At 41.7% G+C, this 25,651-nt stretch overlaps 1 protein-coding gene across 1 annotated transcript; it reads right to left on the bottom strand.

Moving 5' to 3' along the window:
- Positions 1 to 272: 272 nt before the first annotated feature.
- On the bottom strand, positions 273 to 24,776 carry LOC111957005 (uncharacterized). The gene is made up of 8 exons (XM_023977714.2): positions 24,715 to 24,776; positions 23,333 to 23,514; positions 6,673 to 6,806; positions 5,490 to 5,579; positions 3,446 to 3,581; positions 2,989 to 3,122; positions 2,509 to 2,711; positions 273 to 2,167 (listed from the first exon to the last, which is right to left on the bottom strand). Exons 1-8 carry the CDS (start codon positions 24,774 to 24,776, stop codon positions 1,120 to 1,122), a joined length of 1,989 nt encoding a protein of 662 aa, XP_023833482.1. The 3' UTR covers positions 273 to 1,119.
- Between the last annotated feature and the right edge of the window lie 875 nt (positions 24,777 to 25,651).

Raw genomic sequence — 25,651 nt, 5'->3', positions numbered from 1 at the left:
CTTTTATTGTTTCACTCATGTCGGGTTGGACTGGCCATCTGGGCAAATGCCAGAAGGGCTGGTCAATTTTCAGACCAGTAATAAAAAATACACAATAAAAAGTGTTACCAAAAGTTGTTTAGAAACAAGTCTGCTATTAAATTATTACAATTTGTAGAATAGCTTTGAAAGAAAGAAATTAATTTACAGATTTTTATTTTATTTTAAAAACGGCATAATAGAATGCTGTAGAAATTTTGCAGCTATGCAGCTATGGAATATGTAAGGGAACATGTCATAATTTCACATACTGTATTTTTTTCAATCTTTTCAAAATATAATAAAACATTGGCTTCATAAAACAGAACTACAGTTCCTAACATTTCTTTTGAATGTACTACAATTTTACAAAAATGTACAAATATAACAATGGACCACGAACATAAGTTAACAGTATTGCTGTGCAATAAATTTGGACATTATTATGTTCAGATACCACCTTAGACATTAATGTGTGTAAATAGCTGTTAAGTGAAGCTTTGTTAAATCTCAATTTATAACACTGTCTTTAAAACAAAAATGACAAAACTCACTGTTAAAATAATACATTATTTCAACCTATCAAAGAATAATTAATTAAATTCACTTTTAACAAGCAACACCTGTTAATTGAAATGCAATCCAGGTGACTACCTCATGAAGCTGGTTGAGAGAATGCCAAGAGTGTGCAAAGCTGTCATCAAGGCAAAGGGTGGCTATTTTGAAGAATATAAAATCTAAAATCTATTTTGATTTGTTTAACACTTTTTTGGTTACTACATGATTCCATATGTGTTCKTTCATAGTTTTGATGTCCTCACTATTATTCTACAATGTAAAAAATAAAGAAAACCCTGGAATGAGTAGGTGTCCAAACTTTTCACTGGTACTGTAAATCTGAAAAAAGTTATATTTATCTTGTGTGTCTTATGTACAAAGTCCTTATAAAAACACCTCTCCTTGCTTCCATATATTTTTGCTTTATAACACTGTTGATTACCTGAGTTGAGTATAAATAACTACCCACCCTGCCATATTATGCATCAATACAATAAAGAAGCAAGGTGGTGCCCAGATGGTTTAAGAGATTTTCCATTGACCTCATTGCATGTAGATATATGGGTTTGGTTTGTGTACAATATCATTCAATGCACAATTGTGAATCATATTTCTCTGCATGGGTATTTGGCTAATGTCATGTCCATTGCCAGACCAAGGAGGTGAGTCCATGGGTTCCCTCTTTATAGAGTGGACCAGATGATTCCTGAACTCGTAGTTCAGTTTGTTGTCTTGCTGCATGTACCCTTTATGCTCCACAGTACCATTCCCATATACATTGCTGTCCATACAGTTTGCTCCATGACTGCTACAAAGAGGGTCTGAGTGAGGTATCCTATGATCCTTCTGAGCCCTGCTCCCCACTGGGTATAAGTATTTGTGGTATCCGTTGAGCATTGGGCTCATGTTGGACTTGTTCCTTTGGCAGGTGGTGTATTGGTCGTAGTAGTCGGCCTCTGACTTCACCTGTGGTTCTTCTGAGTAGCCCATGCTGTAGCGCTTCTCGTTCCCCACCCAGGCTCCGCTGTGGGGCATGCTGTAGATGTTGCAACCGTTCTCAGAGTCAGAGTCCTGCTCTGTCTTTATGGCTGKCTCAGGCAACACCATGCCATTGTAACAGTCAAGATGGCCGCCCATGTAGTTGTTGTCTGCCTTCATGCCGTCCTCACAGAAGCTCTCCACCTCTGGGCTGTGGAGGCCTCCGTACAGTTTGTTCTGAGAGGCAACCTGTCTTTTAGCGTGATATCCTGGAGACATCCTGTAAGCTCCAGACTTCCCCAGGTTGTTGTACTTGCCTTGTCTCCATGGTATGTAGCTACTGCTGGGGCCCTTTCTTATGGTGGACCCGATGCGGATGTCCCATGGATGATTCACGCTCTGAGCTTTGGGCCCACCACCCATGGAAGACAGGCAGAAGTTGATGGGCTCCTCCTGGGTGTAGTAACCATTGTTCCTATACCTGATGCAGTCTTTGGAGAGGGGTGTCCATGGGGTGTAGTGGCAGGGGTCTCTGGTAGAGCTGCTGGAACAATTCAGAAGCAGTAAGTCACTGCTGTCACATGAACCTCTGGTGGAGCGATGCCTCTTGTCACTGTGGGAACACAAACAAAGAGATTACAGACAGCATTTCCTTATTTAGGAAAATGGCGAAGGAAAATATATCCATGGTCATGTATGCATTATATAATCTTCTAGTTGTGTACATTTACAGTATGAAGTAGTAATTTGACTGAATTCAGCAGATTCTGAAACTGATGCTGTAATAAACATGTGTCTTAAATTGTAAATTGATTGTAAACTAAATGGTGTACATGCCTGGCTCCTTCAAAAAGTGTTTAGTAAAACCATGATATAGACAGACACACAGTATTTAAAAAAGAATGCTCACTGCTCAGCTCTCCCCATGCTCACCACTCCCACAGTACTGCTTACCTGTGCTTATCTGGTGTGGGGTTGACGGGGCCCTTTTTCTTGTTCCTGATCGTCATGCTCTTCATCTTCAGCTCTGTGATGGAGGGCATCATGAGGGGCACGGCCACACAGAACAGGGCCAGCTGGGGGGGTAGCTGCGCCCCGGAGTCTGTCTTCTTCTTCTGGCCCTGCAGGAACTTCAGGCTGCCCTGGAACTGCATGCTCTGCCAAACATTAATCAATCAACTAATCAATCAATTAATCAACCAATCAAAGTGAACTATAAAGCCCTTTTTATGTCAACAGATATCTTCACAGTATTTGTGCTTTACAGTAACAGTAACCTAACCTAGACCCCCAAGGAGAAAGTGCACATACATTACTGAATAGAACGCTCACAAATCAGAACTGACTTCATACTGTGTGGAGCATAACGGTTAATGTCGTTTGTAAAAGAGTGGATATTGTCAGGTACTTATGCGAGCCAAGGTACTCACTCACCAGGAAGCCTGAGGTGCTATCCAGCAAGCAACGGACACGGGAAATGAAACAGCGAGTGAGGAAGGAGGTGCGCTCTAGAGGAACACCGTCAGGCTCCTGGGCGTTAAAGAGACTGCTCATCACAAAGTCATCACCTACAGGACAGCCACAGCATTTCTGTTAGTACAACCTATGTAATAAATGCCCTACTTTAAATTTGTTTTGGTCTTCTAACCACCAATATTACAGTGAGGGGTTTTAGGATAGTATTGCAAATTTCAAATAAAATACAGTATCCTTTCTTTCTGTGTCTTGTATACAGCAACTAATGTACTAATCCCTTTGTCCCTCTACAAAATGGTCATGAATGGAAACTAATGTAAATGACAAGTTGCATGTGATGATGAGGGGCTTTCCTGCATCCTTTAGCAGTTCCACAGAGTGACAAAGGTTCTGTTGATGGTAATGATCTACACACCAGTTCCTGTGGCTGAGTGCTGGTCCAGGGAGGCCCCCTGGGTCCCAGGGTTCATGGCCCAGTGGAGTTGTCTTCTGAACTCCTGCCGCTCCTCCACATGGATATAATCAAGAACATTCTGGTGCATCACATCCGTCTACGGAGGAGAAGAGGGAGAGGGGAGGAGCAGTGGTAAAGGAGGAACAAGTCATCAAACATTCAGCCCGCCAACCAATTAACCCCCACAGTTACCCGTCCATTGTGTTTGGTCAACGCATTGACCTCCCCACTTAACCAGTGTCATGGTCGGGTGAAACACATCTATGGTCAGACGCCATGGAGGTTTCTAGACAGACACCGCAAGTTTCAGCCTGCAGCGAGCCCACTGAGAACTTAACGCTTCTGTTTTTCGGTTTCCCACCGCTGACCAGAWGGGTGTGGGAGGGAGGACCTTCTGTGACTGACTCGGTTCAATCAGCATCCCTCCCTCTATGTGGGAGATCTTGATTCTAAATATGGCATAAACTGTTTTTTCAAATGATTGTTTTTGTAGAAGAAAAGCTTAGATGTGAAACGGAAAGTCAGAATGTATAAAAAGTTTGTAACTGTGCTATCATCATTACTGAGTGCGTTCAGTCATTTCAAACTGCTTTGTTTAACTGTTTGCCAGTCAAAGATCTATAAATTATGACTTAAATCAATAAAACTAAGGAGTAAATAGTGAAAGCATTAAGTAATGACTTGTATACAATGTGTATCACAGCAGGGTAATTGGTGACAACAGTTGAATCGGTGAGTAATGAGTTATGACTCCCTGCAGTTTGCATGTATAATATAGATCCCGGGCTCCCCTCTCCTCAGTCGGTGGGATGATGGGCGGCTCTCCTCGCTGCCTTGTTTGTGCTTTGCGTGACACCAGAGCTGCTTGCATGAGGACAGACGCAACACTATCCTGATCCTATATCTCCCGGGTGGCGCAGTGGTCTAGGGCACTGCATCGCAGTGCTAGCTGCGCCACCAGAGTCTCTGGGTTCCGGGAGATCCGTGGGGCGACGCACAATTGGCATAGCGTCGTCCGGGTTAGGGAGGGTTTGGCCGGTAGGGAGGGTTTGGCCGGTAGGGATATCCTTGTCTCAGTATGTAAAAAAAATGTAATAAAATGTATGCACTCTACTGTAAGTCGCTCTGGATAAGAGCGTCTGCTCTTGGCCGGTAGGGATATCCTTGTCTCAGTATGTAAAAATGTAATAAAATGTATGCACTCTACTGTAAGTCGCTCTGGATAAGAGCGTCTGCTAAATGACTAAAATGTAATGTAAATGTAATGAAAAATCCTCCAACCCCAGCCCACACTTGTAATTCCTCTGTTTTTTCCATCTCAGCTATACCCTCTGTTCATAAAACGACAGACTCCCACTAAAATATTCAACCTTCCCATAATATCCGCTTCTTTTGCATGCAACGCTTTGAACACTTGCCCTGTGAAGCACCCCTCTTATTGAACACACAGCAACACCATCTCAATTCCCATCAGAGGAACGATCAACTGTCTCTTTAGTCTCCTTCCCATGTTAAAACCCCAGCTTTAATTAGGCCTAATAGAAAGCTATTGACTCAAAAAGGACAGTTACAAACTTGTAAAGTATATTAAATGGAAAAGATCCAGCTGTTTGCTTCTAGAACAAAAAAAWTGTCGTTAAAATCCAGTGAACTACACAATTGGCTATTTTCAACTTTTGACATGGTTGGTCATATGAATCTTTTTCATACAACCACAGTCTGATTTCTGTTATGTTTCATTTAATTACTAAAAGGGCATGGCCTTGTATTAAAAAACAATTCTATGTACATTTTGTTTTGTTTTCTATTGCTGGTGGTTTACTATAAAACAGTTTTACAATGCTGTATAATGTTTCCTCAGAATGTAATTTTCTATGAAAGGCTTGTACAATGGTACTGTATTTCAACTACATTTATTACGGCTTGATTGATCATTGACCCTCAGTAGCAAAGTGAATTCTAATTTATCATGACTTTGAGAATACAAGGTGTGATTGAAACATACCTGATGAAAGCCCAAGTAGTCAACAATGGAGGTGGAGGTGTAGAAGATCAACCCGTCTGTGCTCACCACCAAGGCAAACCCAGTCAGGGACTAGAAGAGACAAGAGACAGGCCCACATGTTAATACACAACGGCATTAACAGTAATGTTAAATGTCTGAACATGAATTCAGGATATCATCTCTTTTAATTTAATCAGAAAATGTTCTGTATATTTGTCCTCTGTATTTCTTATACTTTTCCAAAACTTTCAGTATTACCAAAGTCAACATTTTGTTTGCCTTAAAACTTAAATAATAAATGTCATTCATACTGTATGTGTGTACTAAGAACACACAGGGGACAAACTTCAGTTGCACTTGATTGATGAGTAGTTTGTTGATAAACATCACTATTTCCGATAATAAATGGATATCGGAATGAAACATACAAAATATTCTCTTCATGCCTCCTGATTTGAAGAGAAAAACGGGGAGAACGGGAGGAAACAACACACAGTTCYTCATTGACTTCCCTGTGTTGGCTGGTGCTGGAGCTGTTGTGTTTGACATTGTCGTGACTCTGGCCTGCTCCTTGGCAGGCCCTGTCACCTCCGGTCTAATTCAAGTCAGCCCAGGTCATCTGGGCCCTCTTTTCCCACTCTCTGGTGTGATACTGACCTAACCGTGTCACCATCTTCATTCAGCAGCATCATGGTCGGCTGCTTTGGTGTCACGCTATTGTGGGAGGGGAGGGCGGGAGTTCGGGGAGGGCGGGACTTCGGGGAGGGCGAGAGTTCGGGGAGGACGGGTATTCAGAGACAGGGAGGACTGAGGGTTGTTCCGGGACGGAGGGTTGGTCTTACTCATCATCCAAGCAGCTCCACTTTTGTGCCACGATATCATCAAGACATGTTCTAAACCTTAATAATCAATGTGGCTAAATTCAACTTTGTGTCCTTTTTCATTCAACAATTTTATTTATTGTGTCTTTTAAGAAAAACACAGTCAGGGCAGACTGCTTTTAATTCTGTTTCATGAACATGTTGTATTTATGGTTTGTTAGTCTTTAGCTAGTCTTTCACCAACTGGGCACAAGACTATGATGACCCATTCCTTTCTGTTTTCCATTCATATCAGTACTCTCATCAGTGATCTCTTGGGAGGACAAACCACAACCTGACCCTTCTGCTCCACTCTGTCTCACCTCCAGTAAGAGGTCACTCTCCACCACGCTGCTGCTGGTCCCCGGGGTCCCCATGGACAGGCTCTCTTTCCTGGTATCCTGGTGGTTCACAGGCGACTCCATGATGTGCTTTCTGCAAGGCTTCTCCTGGATGGCTGGATGAGAGAAAAAAAGACAACTTTCAAGGGACTAACAGGTTTATTACTGTAGATGTGGAGTGTATGATAAGTAATCAGATGATTAGGGTACATTAAAAAGGTAACATTCTCCATTCCAAAAGAACAATTCTCACAATTCAGATTTCAATTCATACGGATATGAACTCATTACTGCAAGATGCACACACAGAGAGTGAGAGAGAGGCAGTACAGTACACACACACTGTGGTGACATGTTCCTAAAGGGTTCATATTTTCAGTTTCTAACTTTTTTTACAGCATCATTTCCCATCTCCCTTTTTCTTCAAGCTATGATTAAATGGTGTGTGGATCCTACATTCTGTGTCCAGAGAGAGGCAGTGCTTACACCTGTCTCCCTGGGAACCACAGAGGAGAGAGAGGCAGTACAGTACCAGGCTGCCCCTGCTCCTGGTCCGCTCTGCTGCTTCCCTGTGCTGTGGCATCTTCCGGTCGGCCAGAGAGGAAGAGCACAGAGCAGAAGTGACTGTGCCCAGAGTGCGTGTGAGAGTCCCTGCTGTCTGACAGCCTTTGCGTGTTCACAGCACAAAGTATATACAGTATATTCACCAGCGACACGAGGGGGTCAGGGAGGAAAATGGGCGGGAAGTTGGCCCCAAGCCACCTCATTAGCGTATTTCCACCCTCCTGGCTCCCTGGCTGCCCCCTCCATGACCAGGAAATCCAAGTCAGGATCACCAGAGGGAGGAAGGGAGAAATGGATAGAGAGAGGGGGGGAGRGAGAAAAAGCGAGAGAGTAGGAGCTGGCTGGCTGAGGTGACACTGTCACGCAACTAAAATGTCTGTCAATCTCCTCCATATCCCTAACAGTGGTCTGGCGCCTGTTCAAGCCATTGCATGTAAGATGACAAGCTACATTAGCCTACAAAGAATTTCATAATACCTACAGCTGTTAAATAATGATGACCGCTAACTTACACAGAATTCTCTGCCTAAACATTAGGCCCACAATGCAACTGAAACAACATACCTAGTAGATGGGATAAATAATGCATGCAGTTACATTTATATGTATAGTATTACATACAAATATACGCTGTCAAGGTAATAACTAAGACTGTGGGAAATCCATGGCATTATTCCTTATGGAATTGTACAAACATCATGTCCTTAAGTTGATATACCTTTAAGCATTAACAGTCTATACTGCATGCCATGACAACTGCATTGGTGAAAGCATGGATAACATGGAAATGCACTCTATCAATTGTATTATTTCTACTTTTAGGAGTGAGCTAATGGAAACACCCACAAACACACAGGCAAGCAGGCAAACACATGCACGAACATGAGCTAACACACACACGCTTGGTGGCAGGCACACACACACACACACACACACACACACACACACACACACACACACACACACACACCTGTCTCTTATACACATCTAGATGTGTATAAGAGACAGCACACACACACACACACACACACACACACACACACACACACACACACACACACACACACACACACACACACACACACACACACTTCCAGGGATGATCTGAAAAAAAACGAATAGTAGTAATAGCAATCGTGCCAACAACTCCTCTTCCAGCCATTCCCTATTGGTCGGAAACAACCAGCATATGCTTTGCTGGGAATTACTACAGACAACTTGGTATGTTTCATAGAAAGCACATTCAATATCATTTCCACTCACAATGGATGTTAATGCTCACTTACAACAAAGAGGTCACAACTTATATAAGGGCAATGATGAAGAGCACGCACATCTTTGCCCTTCCTAAGATAATGATACCGCATACAGTACAAAGTATCTGAGCCTCATCTGGAAGAACCAGTGAAAACAAGAGAAAATTGTTTGCACAATATGTCCAGTTAGATTACCACTGGTTTGACATCTCCACATTCAGACAAACTGCTTGAACTGACCACAGGAACTCAATGGGAGAAGTGCCATTATTACAGTCAATGATCATTACGCCTCAATCACAGCTGATCCAGTGAAATGTAAACACAAGCTTCCTTTAATACACTTGCCCTCAAATACACAATGAGTCATTCATATTTGCTTATGTTGTCCTCACAGTCACAGCCAGGGAAAGGCATAAATCATTCAGATGACGTTTCATTCTTTAATCACGTTTACTGTACTCTTCCTTCAAAGGCTTGTGATGAGTATCTACTGTATCTGTTCTAGATGTTGTTTTATTCAGTAGGTTGTATGAGATGAACACTAAGCACTGCTTGTGACTGTATACAATAAGTATGATCAAATGGATCATATGGAGGGAGTGATCTTTGTCAAAGGTACACACACGCATTGTTACACGAGATGGAGAGGAGCCATACTAGTTAACTAGGTATGCCCAAAATGGACCTATTACCATCAACTGAAGAGTGCATGGTGTGCTCGCTAGTTCTTAATACACTGATGTATTTACAATGGAATCCACTAAAGTGGCTCTGGTTCATAACCACATCACAGCACCAATCACTCTTCATCAGGAGCTTTTGAAAGTACACCCAAATTGACTGTGACATTGAATCGCCTGGATGCTATTCCCTTTACTCCACGTAGTTTATTCTCTCTATAGCTCGTCTCATGGCGTGATTCAAGCAGATAGAGTTGACTTCATCGGTCTGCCTGTGACACGGTATTTCTAATGAATGTTCCCTCCACAGTCCATGGAAATCCGACTCATCGCAAGGATTCCTCATGGGATCGGTTGCAGGGCAAATTGGCACGCTAATCCAGGCCATGATTTCATTATCACGTGCTCTAGTTGGAGGTTTGGCTCTCCATCATCAATACAAACGGCAGCTTTCATCACGCAAGCCTGAAGGGGGGATCTGGGAGTGGTGCGTGGGGGTTGGGGTAGGAGGGGCGGGGTTGCTGCTGGATGGATCCCAGCATCCACCACCACTACACATCACCTTTAAGGCCACAGAACATCCCACCCACCCAGCAATTAGGCAGAGTGATACACCGGCTAGCGGGGGAGGGAGAGATAGAGGGAAGAAGGGATGTGGAGCTGTGGAGGGGAAGGAACGACCGACTGAAGATAGAGTCAAGCAGTAGCGAGTGGCAAGCCAACAGTTACCTACCACCACTCACATCACCAGTCATTCCTTCTGTTCTGTCCATCAGTCCCAGGCGGTGGGGAGTGGGCACGGGCAGGCAACCACTGCTTAGGACTTCAGAATAGCGTGACATATACAGTACCAATCAAAGGTTTGGAGACACCTACTTAAACAAATCTAAATATATTTTATATTTGAGATTCTTCAAAGTAGCCACCTTGATGACAGCTTTGCACACTCTTGGCATTCTCTCAACCAGCTTCACCTGGAATGCTTTTCCAACAGTATTGAAGGAGTTCCCACATATGCTGAGCACTTTTCCTTCATTCCGGGGTCCAACTCATCCCAAACCATCAAACCATCTCAATTGGGTTGAGGTTAGGGGATTGTGGAGGCCAGGTCATCTGATGCAGCACTCCATCACTCTCCTTCTTGGTTAAATAGCCTTTACACAGCCTGGATGTGTGTTCGGTCATTGTTCTGTTGAAAAACAAATGATAGTCCCATTAAACGCAAACCAGATGGGATGGTGTATCATTTCAGAATGCTGTAGTAGCTATGCTGGTGAAGTGGGCCTTGAATTCTAAAGAAATCACAGAGTCAACAGCAAAGCACCCCCACACCATCACACCTCCTCCTCCAAGCTTCGTGGTGGGAACCACACATGCAGAGATCATCCGTTCACCTACTCGGTGTCTCACAAAGACACAGCAGTTGGAACCAAATTTGGACTCATCAGACCAAAGGACAGATTTCCACTGGTCTAATGTCCATTGCTCATGTTTCTTGGCCCAAGCAAGTCTCTTCTTATTATTGGTGTCCTTTAGCAGTGGTTTCTTTGCAGCAATTCGACCATGAAGGCCTGATTCACAGTCTCCTCTGAACAGCTGATGTTGAGATGTGTCTGTTACTTGAACTCTGTGAAGCATTTATTTGAGCTGCAATTTCTGAGGCTGGTAACACTAATGAACTTACCCTCTGCAGCAGAGGTAACTCTGGGTCTTCCTTTCCTGTGGTGGTCCTCATGAGAGCCAGTTTCATCATAACGCTTGATGGTTTTTCCGACTGCACTTTTAGAAATGGTCAAAGTTCTCGAAATGTTCCGGGTTGACTGACCTTCATGTCTTAAAGTAATGATGGACTGTCACTTCTCTTTGCTTTTTTGATCAGTTCTTGCAATAATATGGACTTGGTATTTTACCAAATAGGGCAATCTTCTGTATACCACCTCTACCTTGTCACAACACAACTGATTGGCTCAAACACATTAAGAAGGAAATAAATTCCACAAATGAACTTTTAACAAAGCACACCTGTTAATTGAAATACATTCCAGGTGACTACCTCATGAAGCTGGTTAAGAGCATGCCAAGAGTGTGCAAAGTTGTCATCAAGGCAAAGGGTGGCTACTTTGATGAATCTCAAATATAAAATATATTTTGATTTGTTTAACACTTTTTTGGTTACTACATGATTACATATGTGTTATTTCATAGTTTTGATGTCTTCACTAGTATTCTACAATCTAGAAAATAATGAAAATAAAGAAAAATGTGTAGGTGTGTCCAAACCTTTGACGTGTACTGTAAGTCAAATGACTGTAGCTAGCAATAGCATCCATGTTAATGTTGATGTGATGCTGCCTTGGAGGAAATAGCAGGAAAACTAATGATGCACTTGTGTTAGGAAGCTCCAATATTAACACAGTCTTAAGAGGTACAGTATCTATTCCTGGATGTGGTACTCTTAGTTGCCAAAATGTCCCTCTGGTGACTATTGACATGGGGTGGTCACTGCTGCTATACTGGGAGACTCTCACCAGAAACAAAAGAGGACAAAGTCAATTGTCCACAGACCATAAAAATGAAGGAATTGTTATTAGTGGACCAGACTTAATTCAGCTGAATGTTAACATGGTGAGACTGTTGAGGTCAAACTAGAAAATGTGAGAATACAAACCACCCATTTAAAGATGTTAACAGCAAACTTGGATCCCACAGTTTCTGTGCCAGGACTTAGTGGCACGTTGACTGTGTCTGATAAACAATACCATCCTTTATATATGAACATTGAAGCGGTTGTAAGATTGTCTGAGCGGTTTGCTGAGTAGTAGAGGAATCCTATTGCCTACCATCAGACAACGGACCCCTCCCCACTAGCTTCAACTATGTCATTGCTGACCTGAGCCAACACCCCAGAATACTTCAAAGCTACCTGGTGATATAAGAATAGTGGATTTGGAAACTCAAAGGTGTTTTGTTCTATGGGAATAAGTCAAAGAGGAAAGAAATAGAGAGTGAAGAAAAAAAAGAGATAGCAAGCCACATCATTGCATGACTATTGCCTCTGCTGTACCAGTGTGAGAGAAACAGAAGAATGTGTGGGTGTGATTTCACCTGTTTTGTGTCAGCTGAGTAAATACTTCCTATCGAGAATGGGGAGGGGAACAGAAAATAACAGAGCAGGGAATTAGGAGGTAAAAGGAGGGGAAGAGAGTGTGAAGCTGTGGGATTCCCAAAGCGTGCCGTGTAAATCCTTCACCTGCACGGAATCCCAGGCGTTGCGTGATGGGGGTTCTGGCGGCTCCCACTCTTGCTCTCCTCCCGCCTGGCTGTGAGCGTGCTCTCTTTCAGTAACATCCCAACACTTTTCTGTGGTGTGCAGCATCACTCCACAACAGGCCCTGACAGGGTCAATGAGGCCTGAACACTTCAGGTTAAAAGCCTGCGGTGTGACAGACCCAACAGTGTTCAGACGTTTTAATCTGTCACCCTCATTGCACTCAACACCTGTGCTGTGTATCCGAGCCCAAATGAGGAGAATTTCACAGCAGACAATGGCTCATATACACACACATATACATACTGTAATTTACACGCAATCCACTGACTGGAGCCAGTGCAGCTTTCAGTGCTTGACTGGAAAAACATGGTGGGGAGAATCTTTAAATCTGTGGTCTAAAAGGAAAGCAGATGTCTGCTATTTCACGCATTGCCACGGAACAAATGAAAACAAAAGGTCCATAAACCAAGCTTCATTACTATAGGGGCATGCTGCACATCCAAATGCCGCATCTTTTTAAATAAAGAGTAAAATACAACAAGAATGTTTTCAGTTATAGAGCCGTTGTTGTAATAGTGAGGACTACATGTTGTTGTACAAATACTCAAAGAGGACCACTGAGTAATGTCGCTGAACTGAAGAGTTGCATAGTTCATTGTTAATTTCAACAATATCTCAATTTGTGGTTGAAAATAGTATTYTTTCCAACAGAAAAAGGTTGGTTCCAAATACACATTCCTTTCTCATATACAGTATCTGGCCTGATGCAACAGCTGTCCGACTCTGACATGATAGATATACCTACAGCATGAAAGCTACAAAACTATCTTTATCTTTTGTTTTAGTAAAGAAAATATTGAAAAGGACCAACCCTCTCTCTCCCTGGGATACACTGCTGGGCTGTTGTTGATGGGAGAATATATGCTAATCAAACCCAGACACTCCCCTGACAGACAGTCAACGTTACATTTACAACCAGATGTGTGTTTATGCAGGGGAAATAGTGTCGGTGGGAATGGAATGACAACACTGCCCAAATGCTCTGGTTCATGATCTTTTTATAAAACAACATATTTTTGTAATATTAAAAACATTACAATTACAAACACAAATCTCAGATGTCAGGAACCATGGTGATTGGATTAACATTGACCATCATAATGACTCTTTACCTCCAAACTTTGAAGGGGGAAAAAACTCTAAATTCTGGATTCAAGGCAATCATTTTAATCCACTGACAATGAATCAAGGAGAGCAACGGACACCTACCCACAAAATAATGCCTTTGTAGGTTTTGGAATTATTAGTGATCTAATTTGCTTATGTAATCAGATTTTGAGCTATAGCCAACCAACTATGAGTAGAATTACCCAAATTATATACCCTCAATTCCATTCCACTTTCCGAATCAGTCTTCAGAATTCCAGGCCAGCAGGCCCTCGTAGTTGTTCCATTAACTATTTATAATGCCATTGTTATAGGTTTTATGTTTGAGAGACAGCAATTTAGCCATAGAGCAGATTGCATAAAAGCCAAGTGACATCATGGGAGTCATAAAGAGCCGAAAATAATCTTAGTACCAATCTTGGTTTATGTGATGTTCTGTATGGTTGCCTGCATGCAAAATAAAACTGAGCATACAAAAAAAGCAAGCCGGGGTTGAGTAGAATGTGTTTTCAATAAGTATTTGTCCCACCTTGCATTAAAGGTCCAATGCAGCAGTTTTTATCTATAAAAAGTATAAATAAAATAATTTTGGTATAAAGTCAGACTTTATAGTGCGTCACAACGAGTAAATTAAGGATGAGTTTGGATGACAATAATATCAACAAATCATGCTCCCTTTTGCCAAACTCCACGTGCAATTCGCACCTCTGCCCACTTTGCGTCCCTTCATTAAGTAGGGCTCTGTTGTTTCATCGCTCCCAACGCATTCAAAGGTCACGGGCGTTTGAGACTGAAAAGCCCTAGCTATACCACAGACTATCCATTATATTGACCAGATACTCAACTGACCACTCTAACAATGAAAATAAATGTTTTCAAAAATGGAAGGCAGTCGGGAGGAGGCCAGATCAGGTGGGGCCATTCTAGACAATGAGTACACTTGTAACAACTTAAGCATTACGAAACATCTATTTGATCAAATAGGCCACACGCAGCAAATAAGCCATTACATTTTTTGTTAACCAAATTTGACACTCTCATTGATACCTGGGTCTTATTCACAAGTGTGCCCTGATTACAGCAATGCAACGATCGAACGCAATGTGAAACCAAACAGCAATCAAATGACAGCAAATTACCTTTGAATATGTCAATAGCCTACAGATTAATATGAGCAAAATGCAATTGCTGAATTTATATAGATATTCTAAACTAAGTGTTTTGCTAACTTTCAAATGTAGGAACAGATCCATGTAGAATCAACAACCCTTTACATAATACCATAGAAGCAGTGTTCTACTAATACACTGTAGCAATGTGTACCTTTCATTGTCATTGCCAGCCAATACARATACTGTGCCTACCGCCATTTTGTCTGGTGGTAATGGGGCTACCTTTGCAAACATGTCAGAGTGGTGTCCCATATACAACAGGAGTTCCCTCATCCTGGTGCAGAATACACAGGGTTTCTCCCTCCCCATATTGACTAATACCATTCAATTGACCTTGTCACGCTGTCTTGTCAGACCCAGTTGTAAGTATAAAACAGCAAGAATTATCTCAAAAGATTGTCATACAAACCAGCAAATGTAGGCTAATAACAATTACCCATGAGCATTTCTCTCTAAAACACATCTGCCAGTAGAGTAATGAGGTAGAGAAGTGAATGAGACAAGAGGAATATGCAGCTGCCAAGCATAAGCAATGCCATGACTAATGCATTCAGACCAGAGCCTTTAATTCTTTAATTTCATTGGCTTGGAGCATGTATACAGCAGTACTACACAAAGCACAAAGGTCTGGGTGGCTATACGTATACGAAATAATGACATCAAGGACACCAAATAAATAGGTCAACCTTCTAAACGCTGACTTAACTACGCTATAAATGTCATAGAAAGCTTTTAGGAAAGGTACAGTATAATAACTCACATTGAAGTCAATGGAGCTTTCTGCACCATACCACCTCTAGACTGGGTATGTGAATCAATCTTAACATCTGTAAAAGCATATGTCCTGGTCTCTGTGTAGAGTGCTGTAAAGGCATTAAGGGTCACTCATTTCTGCAGGGCTGGTCTTCTACTAGTTGCACTGATCTACAGATCGTTTTCATAACCGTTTCTGAGGTCAGAACCCAGTCTGCTGCAGTCACGCAACTGCTCGGCTGGTGAGCTTAACTACACCACTACTACACGAAGAGCCTCTTAAAGAGACAGTGTGCCGATTTCCTAAGAGGCTAAAAGTCATTACCCAGTCACAAGTAGTTACAGTACTTACCTTTATCAGGAGGGCTCTACTGTTACTAACAYTGTGTGGTTTCCCTCCTCAATTGCTCTAAAAGCAAACATTTTCACCTCTCGTCCTTGTATTTTTGAGTGATACCTTTGTATCAATCACTGGGTTTTGTGAGGTGAACTGGATGAGAGGCAGGGAGGAGGTTTTCATTTCTAGGACTGATTTGCAGGTTAGTGTCTTTCGTCATGAATCTTGTTCTGGAGGCAGCTCTGCAGTGGTCACTAGCTGGCACAGACACAAAGTCGTAAAATCTGATTTTAAACCTAAACATAACCTTACATTTTTYCCCCATTCATTTTTACAATATATCCAATTTTGACTTTGCAGCTGGCCCATATAGCGGAAATCACTCAGTTCTGCCTACAGGACTCATCCCAATAAACGTCAACCTGCGACATTTCACCCTTGCTGATTGACATTACTGTGAGTAGCTACTACTGTAATGCGAGTCTTCAGAGGGTCAGTGTAAGGTGCAGAGGAGAGGATAAATCACTGGGAATCTCAAGAAGAGTGGCGCAGCGGTCTAAGGCACTGCATCTCAGTGCTAGAGGCGTCACTACAGACCCTGGTTCGATTCCAGGCTGTACCACAACATTGATTTGGAGTCCCATAGGGCGGTGCACAATTGGCCCAGCGCCATCCGTGTTAGGGTTTGGCCGTCATTGTAAATAAGAATTTGTTCTTAACTGACTTGGCTAGTTAAATAAAAGGTTAAATCAATAAAAAAAATCCCCAAAATAAAGAGTAGCCTATATAAACATCAGTAAAGTTACTTGAGGAGCGAAATCTGAAATCTAAATAAGACTACTTACTTTCACAGCCATGTTGAAACTACATCATATGAAATTATATCATTGTTATTTACACATTACCGTAAGTACCATAATATACCTACCTAATTTAAAAGCTTAATTAACAAATTAATTCAACTCAATTGTTACTGCCTAAACCCTCTTTAGACCACTAATCCCCAGTCCRAGATTTTATCTTTCAGTTTTCAGGGGTTTGTTCACGTCTAGACATATGGTGCTGTCCTGCAGTCTGCAGATGGACAACGTATCCCTAGTAATGGTAGCTCTTCCAACACCAATTAGGTTACAGGCCAAAGTGACACCCAAGCTGATRGAAGCAATTGTGCGTCTGTCTCACGTGGGCGCCAGAGCTGGTGAGAAGTTTAGCTATCATCTTAGTTCTAACCCCTAGATTAAAAGAGAGGGGGGATCATTAATAAACAGTCTGTGTTTTCTTATGGACCTGCGTGACCAGGGCTGAGTGTGCTAGCTATGTTGTGCCATGAGATCGTGTCTAGTGCATTGATGATCAACGACGTTACTGCTATAGACAAAGCTTGGAGTGCGAGTTCACATGAAAATAATTTGGTGACAATAGCCTTTGTGGGGGGGGGGGGGATCAGAGATTACGTTCTTGAGTCGATAGAGTTTTATATGAAGTGACAAGTGGTAGAGTGACTAGTCCGAAGAGCAGTTGGATTTGTTGTAGAAAAGCATGTCCGTTGTAGCACTAGAAGCCCTGAAGATGGTATGCTACTACAGATGATCAACCCCTGTCATCTTCACTTTTGAACATTTGTCTATTTGTCTGTTTCCATTAACATACATTTGTTGTCTTGCAGCTGTCATTGTTATCATGCCAAAATGCATCACAATATCAGTGGTGAAAATGCTTGTTAAGAGGGTGTGATTAGAGATTAAGCTGATGGAATGTTTTTTATGATCTGATGTCACGTTAAAAATCACAGTTTAGACAAAAGGGCTTGTGCCAAATCAGTTAGCACTGCAGTCTCTGTGCAATAAGACCAAGAGCAGTGCCCCTGCCTTATGACATATTGGGGTCACTACCTCATGCTATTGCATGCAGACAAATCAGTATATATTTTCGCTTTGTGAATGTCGCCTTTGAGCTGATTGAACACTTTAACCGATAATCTGGTGACTAAATATCAGTGAAAAGCAGTAAGCATACAAAAAATACATTCACTGGATCAAACATACTGTACATACTATATGATATAATATGACATCTGTAAAGAACGATATCAATCGTTTTTAATGATAATAATTATGTGGTACAAACAGAACAAGCTAAATTAATTGTACCCTTTTTCTAAAAACAAATGAAGTGAACAATAGCTTTCTGGATTAAGTGTAATAACAAATGGGATTTGAGAAAAGATATATGATTGTAAATGATCCTGGCCCGTATTAGAATCAGGAGTTAATTGCTTGGATCCATTGGAAGGAATGTTTCTGATCCTTATTGAAAAACAGTCTATTCAAACATGATGACTAGAAACAAGGGGGAACTGGAATTTCCCCATTCTGCACGCAAGCTGAAGGGAATCTGCCAAAGAAGGTTTTGCAGCTGCCAAACAGCAGTGTAACACTCTGCCCTCCGAGGGCCAATTTCAAAATTATACTCAAAGCACCCAGTAAACATGGAGATGGGAGAACTCAAGACCTCTTCTGTTTACTGGTTCCATTTTAGCCCCTTGATGATAAACACTACATGTAACTGGAATGGGAAATAAGGAACTGTAACCAGACTGCAGTGTGAAACATCACAATTCAAAGCATTCACAGTACTTACACCAAAAGGTTTTAYATTAAAGTAATGCTTTCTCAGTGGTACTTCAAAATGTGCCTCTCTTTGTACCAACTGTATAACATTTCAAAACCCTTGTCACTCATCACTCTCAATGTCATTAAATCAAACCTAGAACCTTTTCTGCATTTCCCTATGAAGACTATCACTCTGTACATACAGTGTGTTTCCAGAAGAGCATTTAAAGGTTATGGACGATTACCCAGTCTACCTCTCTTGCTTTCACGTGGTCAAATCCACTCACCTGGCAGCGCCTCAAATACATTAGCTCGGATTAGCTTTATTTTAATTACTTAATTTGGCCACATCTGGGATATAATTCCCTGAAAGTCGGATCTGATTCAACATTTTAGGTACAGTATATAATTATTATTTGATTTGATTATAACCAATTCAAATTGTGATCATAAACGTGATCATAAACAAAAATCACATTTGAAATCCATCATTCATATTCACACACAGCATCCTCCTCGTGTCATGTGAAGTCATCAGATTCCGACCAAGCAAATCTGATCTATAAAATCCAACATTGTGGCATAGTGCACTTTATACATACCGTTCTTTCTTGTGCATTACAATGAGCCCTGAGGGCGGCCCTGGGCCTTGCCAGGGAGCAGTCACGCGATGTACTCRGGAGAAAGTGGAGCATTCATTAACTCTCTGATCTGACTATGCTTTCCCTGACACTTTCACTAGTGCACAATTACTCCCTCATGTGCTGGACAGCACATCACAGCTTCCTAATATCTTTCATGATCTTTTCCCCCATTACTCTGTATTCCACAGAAATACACTGTCATGTCGGCTCATAGAATTCAAACAGTCAAGTTAGCTGGCGCTGACAAGACGCTCAGCATACATTAAGCTTCAGGTAACACTTTAGGAACAGGCGGCCGCATGGAAAATGACATGATTTCTATGGACTTTTGGGGATTCTTATGAATACATCACATCCTTTTCTTGTCTGATCACTTCAAAGAGAATCCTTTTCATGATGAATGTGCAACAGGCAGTATCAGAACCATGGTATTATTTACCATTGACACTGTGATCCTACCTGCAAGGACACATACCTGAAACCATAGTGAGCCGTGTAGTTTGTACTAGTTCTATCGTTTTATATTGAAGTTATAGTCATTTAGCAGGCGCTCTTATCCGGAGCGACTTACAGGAGCATTTAGGTTTAGGTGCCATGCGCAAGGGCACATCCCATGCTCAGGGATTCAAACCAGTGACCTTTCGGTTACTGGCCCAGTGCTCTTAACCGCTAGGCTACCTGCCACCCCATCACTTTACCTGCCCTTTTATAATTGAGCTCACTGCAATGAAGTGAAGTGCATGCCTCAATCCTATTAACCACTCTGTGAGCTTATTGCGATCAGCAGTGAAGACCACACAAGAGTGTGTGATATCTAAATGGGCCTGACGAACGGAACCTGGCAAGGGGWACCACAGCTGCTGACAAAAAGGAGGAACAGTACATGGCACAACTTGTACTGCACACCCATTCATAAGGCCATAGGGGTTTACAGCGTTATTATGCTCCTGTGTAGCTAAGTCGGTAGAGCATGGTGCTTACAACGATTCCCGCTGGCACCACCCATACATAAAAATGTATGCACACATGAGTAAGTCACTTTGGATAAAAGCGTCTGCTAAATTGCATATATTTAAGCAATAAGGCCCGAGGGGGTGTGGTATATTGGCCATATAACACAAACCCCCGAGGTGCATTATTGCTATTATAAACTGGTTACTAACGTAATTTGAGCAATAAAAATAAATGTTTCGTCATTCCCGTGGAATACGGTCTGATATACCACGGCTGTCAGCCAATCAGCAGTCAGGGCTCGAACCAGGGTGGTATGAGGTGGTATGAGGGCCCGACGTCCACAGGTGGGGATTGTGCTTACAGCCCAGCACCGTGCAGGACGTTTGGCATTTGCCAGAGAACACCAAGATTGGCAAATTCGCCACTGGCGCCCTGTGCTCTTCACAGATGAAAGCAGGTTCACACTGAGCACATGAGCACATGTGACAGACGTGACAGAGTCTGGAGACGCCGTGGAGAATGTTCTGCTGCCTGCAACATCCTCCAGCATGACCGGTTTGGCGGTGGGTCAGTCATGGTGTGGGGTGGCATTTCTTGTTGGGGCCGCGCACAGCCCTCCATGTGCTCGCCAGAGGTAGCCTGACTTGCCATTAGGTACCGAGATGAGATCCTCAGAGCCTTGTGAGACCATATGCTGACATATGCACATTTGGGCCTGCTGGAGGTCATTTTGCAGGGCTCTGGCAGTGCACCTCCTTGCACAAAGGCGGAGTAGCGTCCTGCTGCTGGGTTGTTGCTCTCCTACGGCCTCCTCCACGTCTCTGATGTACTGGCCTGTCTCTCGGTAGCGCCTCCATGTCTGGACACTACGCTGACAGACACAGCAAACCTTTTTGCCACAGCTCGCATTGATGTGCCATCCTGAGTGAACTGCACTACCTGACCACTTGTGTGGTTGTAGACTCCGTCTCATGCTACCACTAGAGTGAGAGCACCGCCAGCTTCAAAAGTGACCAAAACATCAGCCAGGAAGCATAGGAACTGAGAAGTTGCTGTGGTCACCACCTGCAGAATCACTCCTTTTTAGGGGGTGTCTTGCTAATTGCCTATAATTTCCACCTTTTGTCTATTCCATTTGCACAACAGCATGTGAAATGTATTGTCAATCAGTGTTGCTTCCTAAGTGGACAGTTTGATTTCATAGAAGTGTGATTGACTTGGAGTTACATTGTGTTGTTTAAGTGTTCCCTTTATTTTTTTGAGCAGTGTATATGATATATCCATATACAGTATCCTTTAAAAGAACAGCATCGATCCTCCTTACTCACACACTGTGTCAGCTGAATGAGATACGTCATCAAGATTATTTACAAATGTACTTAGCAAATAATAGCAAAAAAATGAGAGATGACTGAAAAACAAGAAAACCACAGTCCTGGCACACATCCTGTGTTAGTGGTGTAACAGCTACAGCATTGTCTCAGGCTGTAGCTGTAAATAACATCTGCTCTAARCTTGAAGGTTTGTAGGGTGCTGAAAACCTATAAAAAACAACCACCTGTTGAAACTGGAATATATTATTGTGTTTGAGGGTCAAATCTTAACCAATATTTGTAGTGCTTCATTTAGTCTTATCCAGGGGTCAGAAAATCAAACTTGGTGATCAACTCAGGGAGTTGAGTTCTGGGTGATCAAATTTGAGCGTAATTGTGCCCGACAACAGTCCAACAATAGTGTTGGGACAACAAGGGATTTCGCTCTGCTGCATGCTGTGCTCTCAGCTTGCCCTTGTTGGACCAAAATATTTGGTGGTTTGGGGTCTGCCACTCATGCCTTTTGTTGTGCAGTGCCAATCTACACAATTATTGACGTGAGACTATTCATGCAAAGATACCCACCAGCTCCAGCATGGCCACAGAAAGAGACAAGCTCAATACATCCCTAATGAGGGAAAATGCTTTAATATTTGTTTTCTGTTGTGCTGTAACTATAGATGGGAGATTTCAATTGGACAATACAATTACTTTAAGTTTGTAGCTATTGATATTAGTGAAAAGAGCAGAGCTACTAATTTCCTTCATTAGATAGCATATCTATCCTTTTTGTTATTCAAAACAGGTAAGCTACCTCCAGTATGAGCTTTGCCTTTGATGCAATTCAAAGCTTTAAAGATGTACAGTATATTGCAAAGAAGACATAAATAGCTGATGGCTGACACCTCATTCGATATGTGGCCATTTGAGTCAAAACCTGTTCTGAATCAGATAATCAAATTAAGTTAACACATGTAGCAACACCACCTTGACCTAACATATTTAMTTACAGAAGGGACTGGAAATTACACAGAAAAAAATAAGAAGGTACATTTAACCAAAATATAAATAAGTATATTGCAATAGTTCATATTAGCTACTAGGCATGTTAATCCAATACAAACTGGCTGACTGATCAAGGGTGCCACAGTGGCATCATGCATGCATGGGTAAAATATATGTTTGGTCATGTTTTCCATTTTCATTTTCTAAATGTAATAAACCTTGTCAAATACGTAGAAAAGTAGGAGAGAGGTAGGAGTGTGCATGGTGAAAATATCAATAGGCTCGTGATGTCTTGTATGCCTGCTGTAGCGGTCCATGAGATAAACAGCAGAGCACATGTAGAACCTAGTTCAGCACTACTTCAGAAACTTCAGCTCTTATCTATTGACCATCTAGCTGTCTGAATGTGTTACACCCAGCCTGATGATTCATACCACCCTTCTACTTTGATCCATGTATGATAAATAACATTCTTTCAGCTGTCTAAATGTTGTCTAAAATGTTGTCTAAATGTTCTCATTAATAATGTTAACAGAATTATAGCTTCATGGCAGGGAAGCAGCACTAGGGTAAAATAAGTGTGGCAGCACAGTGGATGTGATGCAACTCAAGTGTACAAACCAATATTTTCATTATAAAAACAAATAAACATTGTAAAGTTGTGATAATGAATTGCACAGTACTGTATGCATATGATATAGAATGTACACTAGTGCACCATATAGTGTGACATCTAATATACAACAGATCCTGCAGTAAAAATAAATCATTTTCCTACTACAGTATAGGTTGTAATCTTAGCATTCAGGGCCAAATCCCGCATGCTTGCTGTCAGGATAAGGTGTAACTGCTGTCACGAGAGACTGTATAGGGTGTAACTGCACCACATGGGGACACTGTGCTGTCCGTACCTTGAAAGAAGCTTTTGACCCGGAGGTAGCTGACGCTGAGACGCAGCACTGAGAGCTTGTCCAGTTTGGAGATGATGTCTGGGGTGAAGGGTAGGAGACTGGCCAGCCGGTCCAGCTCTGCATTCAGACGGTCACGGTGCCTCTTCGACGGGTTGGTCTTCTGGCTGGCCGCTGTCTGTTTTCTGTCGGATATAGAGCCAAATAATTTAGCAAGGTTAATTGATGTTATAAAAAAGTAACAATCTAGGAAGTATTAGATCAATCTCCTGAGGCCAAAAATACAGTGCTATTGCCCCAATGATGTCTGGTTTATTCAATAAGCAAGCATGCATTAATGACATTTCAATCCCATTTTGTCTCCTCTGGTATATTAATCAATAGTTATTGGAACCTGTATCATGTCTAAGGGGATATTTTGAGAAAGGTCAAGGGTGGTCTGTGGGGTCTGAGAAACAGTAAATTCCTTGAGTAAAAAGTAAAAACAATAATGACTAAATAATGAAGAGGGAAAGCCTCTGTAGCTGTAGCTAGCAGGTCCTTCAACAGAATAATGCTGAAGAGACAAATGCTCACAGTTGAACATGAACTATATCAAATAAACTGGTATAACAGGTGTACTGTACCAAATCTTACTCTCCAATGTAATAACAATGTAAATACATGGTATTAGCACCACAATTCAAAGTGTAACCAAATACCCTTGGAAATAAACCCAATATAACAATGAATGATTTTGGGTTTGATGCTCTGTTTAAATTGTAGCCTGTTTGAACATAAATCATCTTTGTCCATTAATTTACAAATGTGTGGAATATCTATCAATGCCAGACTTTAAACAAGGTTATTGTCATTATAGAATATGTTTTAGTTTGCACATGTAATCAACAGGTATGCATTTCATGTGAGATGAACTACTAAAATCAAATAGGCTGATTCTAAGAACTCATGACTACTATTGTGTTGTCATGTGTTGCTGCCATCTTAGGTCTCTGTGTAGTGTTGTGGTATCTCTCGTCGTGATGTGTGTTATGTCCTATATTTTTTATATATWTTTTTTAAATCCCAGCCCCCGTCCCCACAGGAGGCCTTTTGCCTTCTGGTTGGCCATCATTAGAAATAAGAATTTGTTCTTAACTGACTTGCCTAGATAAATACAATCTTWAAAAAAATATTATTGAATGTAACAAGTCACTTTTGTACCCTTTTTGCACATGTCAATTAGAATCATTCACTCATGATCAGTAGTGTACAACAGATGAGAAATAGATGGTTGCATTATTTTAATCATATAGCTTGATAAAATAGGTCAATGAAGATTTAATTGATCAAATAAAATAAAACATTCAATACATAAGTGACAATATCTGGTAGTGGTACTCAACTGTTTTTGGATGGGCTTCCTTCTCTTCCTCCCAGCATATAAGCAGTCCCCAGGTGGAATCATCATCTGAGTCAATTAACATGAATGCATTTCCGGTCTCAAGAAGACAAAACTTACACAAAGGGCATATTATGATAAAGAGGTCGCAAGTCCCCTTCAGGCAAAAATACTGATTAGTGTTTACTATTTATTCATTCATCTATCACAATAAACAACGGCAAGAGCTGCCACAATGAAAAAACGAATTTAGCATCCCGTTATTTAACAATACCCGCATCAACCTGCGTACCTTTGTTTACATTCCGGGACCAATGGCATAATAGCGTGGAAAAGTGTAATGCGTAGTAGCCTAAGCGCATGCATAGTAAACCATCGATTCAAGGGAAATTACCTTTCCTGATACATTTTGAAATTAACACATCTACTAGCTTACAGATTCTATTCAAATGTAACAACTCACCTCAAGGCTGTTCCAATCAATTTGCAAATCAAAGTTAATAGGCAGTCATCAACCGTCTAGAGCCCCGTAAATGTAAAATTTGTGAATAAAGTTTAAAAAAAAACTAAACTATTGCATAAGATACAGCTCTCAGTAAATGTGCTTTATCAGTCGGCGGTCTTCTTGTCTTGTCAGGGATGTGGTTGATGTTATATACCGGATTGGGTGGCGTTAAATTCCACGTAGGCTATTTCAGGTGGCRGATTCATCCCAATGACCTGGCATGCCCTTCGCACGCGACTCTCCGGGATGCTCTTCAGGACCGACCCACAAGCAGTTCCGCACTTCTCAGAGCCAGTGAGCGACGGTCTCTTCTTGTGGATATTATTTAATATTTACATATAATGGAATACGTTCATTTACAAACGAAATAGTATTAATGTAGGTTATATCCACCATTAGCATTCATTTTGACGTTTGGAAAGGGAGAGGAATGGAA

The sequence above is a fragment of the Salvelinus sp. IW2-2015 genome, linkage group LG32 (assembly GCF_002910315.2).
Source record: "Salvelinus sp. IW2-2015 linkage group LG32, ASM291031v2, whole genome shotgun sequence".
Lineage (NCBI taxonomy): Eukaryota > Metazoa > Chordata > Actinopteri > Salmoniformes > Salmonidae > Salvelinus > Salvelinus sp. IW2-2015.
The sequence above is the reverse complement of the archived record's forward strand: the minus strand, read 5'-3'. Positions and strand labels throughout refer to the sequence as shown.